The 5,809-nt window shown below is 41.9% G+C and overlaps 1 protein-coding gene across 1 annotated transcript; it reads left to right on the forward strand.

Annotated features, from left to right (window-relative positions):
• Positions 1–476: 476 nt before the first annotated feature.
• On the forward strand, positions 477–3,554 carry LOC131236597 (amino acid permease 3-like). The gene is made up of 7 exons (XM_058233883.1): positions 477–606; positions 1,245–1,362; positions 1,553–1,786; positions 1,895–1,988; positions 2,074–2,288; positions 2,411–2,550; positions 2,645–3,554. Exons 2-7 carry the CDS (start codon positions 1,245–1,247, stop codon positions 3,296–3,298), a joined length of 1,455 nt encoding a protein of 484 aa, XP_058089866.1. The 5' UTR covers positions 477–606; the 3' UTR covers positions 3,299–3,554.
• Positions 3,555–5,809: the final 2,255 nt, after the last annotated feature.

The following is a 5,809-nucleotide window of genomic DNA, read 5'->3' on the forward strand; positions in this document are numbered from 1 at the left end:
GACTCATCCCTTAAGATAAGCTGGAAAAATGGATGAACGGCATGGATAGGATAAATACGTCCATGGTGGGCCCCACAGAGTTTACTCAATAAGATAAAGAGCAGTAGTGACTTTCTCATTACGCAATCCGCTTCCACCATCCATTGCTTCTCTACAGAGCAGCCCATCAGAAGAACGGATCGATAAGATAAATTCAACCGCAGATCTCTAAGGTGGGGCCACATTTTTCAGATTTTGGATATCCTAGACAAGCAGGCACGTGAGACAGGCTGCATACATGTTGAGCTAACCTACAACCGATTACACACAACTCCATTCTTTTAAAAGGAAACAAAAAAGAAATGGATTTCAGGTACGGAAGGAACCTATTCTCTCCATCGGTGAGGATGGCCACAAGGCTTCACACGTGACAAACCAAAAGTGGCATTTTAACAGAGGTAAACTCGTATTTTAGTCACCCCTCTTGCTATATAAATGGACGGAGATTACAAGACTAGTCACACCCATCACAACCCCTTACACTTCTCTCTTTCTCGCCATTGCATTCTGCATTGATTGAGAGAGTAGGTAAGGAAAGAGTGATCGATATAGCTCAAAATAGAGAAGGTAAGAGAAATAAACTGCTGCTTGATTTGTGTTTTTTTTGTAATGTAAGTGTAGTGCCAGGTCCCCCTCCAAGCTTCAATATGGGATTCCAATTCCCAATGTTTCTTTATAGCATGGCCCACTGAGTTTTAGACCTTTATTTTGAGACTCGTATTTCAATAGAAGCTCACGAAATTGATGGATGAAGTGAAAATTATATTAGAGCTGGTAGAGATTCTGCTTGTTTGTTTATGCGTAGGAACGCAGAGCGGCTAGAATATAGGGTCCATCAAAATCAAGATTAGGCTTAATTTCAATTTAATAGGATGGCCCACCCAAACCGGCCCTTGCATTTTTTTTTTTTAGGGGGTTTTTGTCCCTTCCCTGCTTCGAGTGTTGGATTTGAAATCTGAGAGATAGGGTTGGACCATTGACTTGATTTTGTGGGGGAGAGGAGTCAGTCGTGGACAAAGGTACGTCTTCTTGAGTCTTTGAGACACGTGGCTCTAATAACCCCTTTACTAGCTTACTTCAAATCTCTCTATAAATACCCACTCCCTCCTCACAAGCAATTCACTCAAACCTCTCTCTCTCTCTCTCTCTCTCTCTCTTTCCTCACATATCCTTTTGTATTCTTTCTGTTTGGTGGCTTCTTAAAGATGGGAGAGAGTGCTGGAGCCAAGAACCACCACCACCAAGTCACTGACTTCTCCATAGAAGTGCAGCACCAAGGTCCTTCCAAATGCTTCGACGATGATGGCCGAATCAAAAGAACAGGTGGGTCTTCATCAATTCAACTGCTGCGATTCTCTTTTATTTAAAACTAGTGTTTGGTTTGTTTCAAGTACTAGTGCTACTTATAATTAGTACCTGAGACTTGTTTTCTGATTTGGGTTGCTACCAAAAACTCATTATCCATAGTTTTCGTGAATGGTATTAATAGAATTGTGATTTTGATTGGTTGTAGGAAACATTTGGACTGCAAGTGCCCACATAATAACAGCTGTGATTGGCTCTGGTGTGCTGTCCCTGGCATGGGCCATCGCCCAGCTGGGATGGATAGCCGGGCCTGCTGTCATGTTCCTGTTCTCCTTTGTAATCTACTACACTTCCGCCCTCCTCGCCGATTGCTACCGGTCGGGCGATCCTGTCACTGGCAAGAGAAACTACACTTACATGGACGCTGTTCGGGCCAACCTTGGTATGTTCCTGCTTTCATAACAGAATCCATTGATCGAAAACAGAACAAAAAAGAGAGAGAGATAGATAACTGACTAACGTTTTTCTTCCATTGATTTGAATATTGCAGGTGGAGCTAAGGTTAAGATATGTGGTTTGATCCAATACCTCAATCTGTTTGGTGTGGCCATTGGTTACACGATCGCAGCATCGATCAGCATGATGTATGTCCATCAATCATGGCCCACTCTGTTTATCCACTTCTCTGTTTTCTTTTCCCTTCATTTACACACTGTTCCTTCCAAACAGGGCGATCAAACGGTCCAACTGCTTCCACCAGAGCAGAGGAAAGGACCCATGCCACATGTCAAGCAATCCTTACATGATCATGTTCGGCATCTCTGAAATCATCTTCTCTCAAATCCCCGACTTCGACCAGATTTGGTGGCTCTCCATTGTTGCGGCTATTATGTCCTTCACCTACTCATCCATCGGCCTAGCTCTCGGAATTGCCCAAGTCGCAGGTTTGAATCCGTTCTCTTTTACAATTTCACAAATTGGAACTGAAACAAACAGAATTTCAATTCCAATTAAAACGAATTTTGATATCTTACTAATTCAATTTCCGATTTTGATATGTTATCAGCTAACGGGAGCTTCAAAGGCAGCATGACTGGAATAGGCATCGGTGCAGTCACCCAAACTCAAAAGATTTGGAGGAGCTTCCAAGCCTTCGGTGACATTGCATTCGCTTACTCTTATTCAATAATCCTCATCGAGATACAGGTAATTAAACAAACAACACAGATTCTCTCAAAATCATCTAATTGCATCTGACCCAAATGCTAATTAACTCAAAATGGCGTTCTGATCTTTACAGGACACCATCAAATCCCCACCTTCCGAGTCCAAAACCATGAAGAAGGCGACCCTCGTCAGCGTCGCCGTCACAACAGCCTTCTACATGCTCTGTGGCTGCATGGGCTACGCCGCGTTTGGTGACCATGCACCCGGCAACCTCCTCACCGGCTTCGGCTTCTACAACCCCTTCTGGCTGCTCGATATCGCCAATGCAGCAATCGTCATCCACCTTGTTGGTGCCTATCAGGTCTACTGCCAGCCCCTGTTCGCATTCATAGAGAAGTGGGCCATCCAAAGATGGCCCAAGAGCGAATTCATCACAAGAGATATCCCGGTCCCAATCCCCGGTTTCCGCCCTTTCAAACTCAATCTCTTCCGTCTGGTGTGGCGGTCTGCCTTCGTTGTGGCCACCACAGTCATCTCCATGCTCCTCCCATTCTTCAACGATGTCGTCGGCATCCTCGGGGCGTTCGGGTTCTGGCCACTCACTGTCTACTTCCCAGTAGAGATGTACATTGCCCAGAAGAAAATACCCAAGTGGAGTACTAGGTGGGTGTGTCTCCAGATCCTCAGCTTGGCCTGCCTCGCCATCTCGTTGGCTGCTGCGGTGGGGTCCGTTGCAGGTGTGATCCTTGATTTGAAGACGTATCGACCATTCAAGACCAGCTACTGATCACAGCTTCCGTTGCATGCTATATGCGAAGAAGATAGAAGAAAGAAATACATAAATTCCCGCCAATTGTCTATAACAACCTTAGATTGTCTTTGTTGTTGTCGTTGTTGTTTTCGTTGTTGTTGCTTCAAATGCAAAAAAGAGAGTGGATTCTGTACGTTGAATTCGAATATATGAATATGGATCTTCTCTCCCCTTGTTATTATGGTTGTTGTTGCCGTTTTCATACATGATTTCTACAAGGATTGTTAATTCACCTGTAATGCAAAGCTTGTGAACTTCACACGTATTCAATGGATGCACGTGCCAACTTGTCTTTGCTCGTATGCCATCCGATCTGCAGAAAAGGTGGGTCCCATCATTAAGAAACCTGGTTAAAGAAATCAGGCGGCTCCACTAATTCTGTGGGGCCATATATATGAGACGTACACTGAATCAGACCATTGGCTGGTCTGACTTTAATCGTGTAGTGTCTTCGTGGAAGGTTACCCCCTTGACGAGAGCAATCGTGTTGTGCCCCATCTGCGACATCTCACACGTACGATGTGTTGGTACATGTGCACCCATTGCATGTGAACTTCATGTAGGAACATTGATGTAGGACGTGGCCCAAAATATGGAAAGACCCAAAAAATTTAAATGAAAGTAGTAGTAGCCTTAATTAGGTCCAGTACTTCCCATTCAAAGAAACTCATTTCAAACAACAAAAATTTATTATTTCAAGGCTAATTTAAATTATTTATGACTTTTGATATAAGTATCATTACCAGATATATTGCACATCTAATCGAGTTCAACCTACTCATATAGTGAGTCGTGTCCATCCATTAAAAAAAAAAAAACCACACACACACACACACACAAACACTAGGTAAATAAAATTGTGATTAAAAAAAAAAACACTTTTTAATAATTTTAATTCTATTGATTTTTTTTAAACAATTTTATATTTTCATCTATTTTTACGGATTGATTGATTATAAAATGCTTCATTAAAATTAATTTAAGTTTATTTTTTATTTTTGGCAAAACTTGTTATTTTAAGTAAGTTATATTATACTTTAATTAAGACTTTTGTTGATGCTAAAATTTGGAACACCCTCCACAGAGCTACATGTGCTCGGATCAAACCTTATTCCTACACAAAACAATAAACAAAGGAAGCCCTAGCTTGAGCAGGGGACCATTCGATGTTAAAGTTATGCTAGGGAAACTGAGTCCAAGTTGTGTAGAATAGAGTGGTGTTGCGAGATATTGTGTACCTGTTGCAATGGATTTCTTTGGTATTTATACTTGAGGATCGATGGGATCATTGCCGTTACTCTCAGCACAATCTACTCCATCAAGCAGATGTTAAGCACGTGGAGATATCGACCATTATCCTTAAATCATGCACCAGATTATTCTCCCATATACCTTATTAGGCAATATATCTGAACATGACCTTTGGCCATGCTCCTACCCGGGCTAGTCCCACAACTTAGTTCGTCGAGCTCACGATGGGACTAACCTTGTTCGTACCTCAAACTTAACATATCCGAGCCCATGGCCGGACCCCATGGATCCTATGGTTGGAGTTCATGTTCGGACCTTCTGGTCAGATTCTATTGGGAATGCATGTCTTAAACTCAGTCTCTGGCCTAAAGGTTGAAGCTAGGACTTTGGACTTCAATCCAGGGCAGTAACTCTTCGGATAAGAGCCTCAATTGTCCAGGTGGCTCAATCTACCTCTATTCTGGAACCCTAGTTTTGGAAATGTAGTCTGAAAGCATGGTCGGCTTTGATGTAGAAATGTTTTTTGAGGCTCTACCCGTCAATTTAGTTTGCCTAAGTCGGCCCTTATTGGTTCGGCTCATACTTTCCCATAACAACTTCTATTTTAATTCACGTTACACATTAAAATATCTAAAATTTCTCTCAATTTTTTTTTTTAAGACTCAAAACTCCTCATATAGGTTTTAATCCCTTGGAGGAAGTAATCTCTCTTTTTAAATGTTATTCCGTGCATCAAATATTTCTCTAATTTTTTTTTTTTATACTAACTCACGCCCTTCCGTGCATTAATTATTTCCCTGCCCCCTCTCGCGTAGAAGGGTAACCTCGCCGATCTAATCAACTACTAATCAAGTGCCACGTGGGTGAAACTTTTATAAGATCCATCCCATCCATTAGTACGCTGCCTCAGGGTCACTATACAACCCAAAAATCATAATGTTCTAAAATTCTTGTAAGCTACATTATAGGAAACGGAATAGGATATCCACCATCCGTCTTTTCTGTAGAGCAGCATGTTGTTTATAGCCATCCGATCTGTTCATCCAGTGTGCCTTATCAGGACGAATGGATTACCCAAAAATTCTAATATTTGAAAAGTCAGGTGGGCCATACCACAAGAATTTAGATGTTTTTTGATAATTTTTGGAATCAAGGCCAAATAACGGATGATGTACGTGATGGATGGCGTGGATTTAATGCACGTTAGAGAAAGTACTGACTAATAATATTTGTTAC

Source organism: Magnolia sinica, chromosome 2 (assembly GCF_029962835.1).
Source record: "Magnolia sinica isolate HGM2019 chromosome 2, MsV1, whole genome shotgun sequence".
Classification (NCBI taxonomy): Eukaryota; Viridiplantae; Streptophyta; class Magnoliopsida; order Magnoliales; family Magnoliaceae; genus Magnolia; species Magnolia sinica.

Excerpts from the sequence above, each read along its gene's own strand:
- LOC131236597 (XM_058233883.1), top strand. The coding sequence starts at position 1,245 with ATGGGAGAGAGTGCTGGAGCCAAGAACCACCACCACCAAGTCACTGAC. Across the intron at positions 1,787-1,894 it reads CGCTGTTCGGGCCAACCTTG|GTGGAGCTAAGGTTAAGATA; the intron begins GTATGTTCCTGC and ends TGAATATTGCAG. Across the intron at positions 1,989-2,073 it reads GCAGCATCGATCAGCATGAT|GGCGATCAAACGGTCCAACT; the intron begins GTATGTCCATCA and ends CCTTCCAAACAG.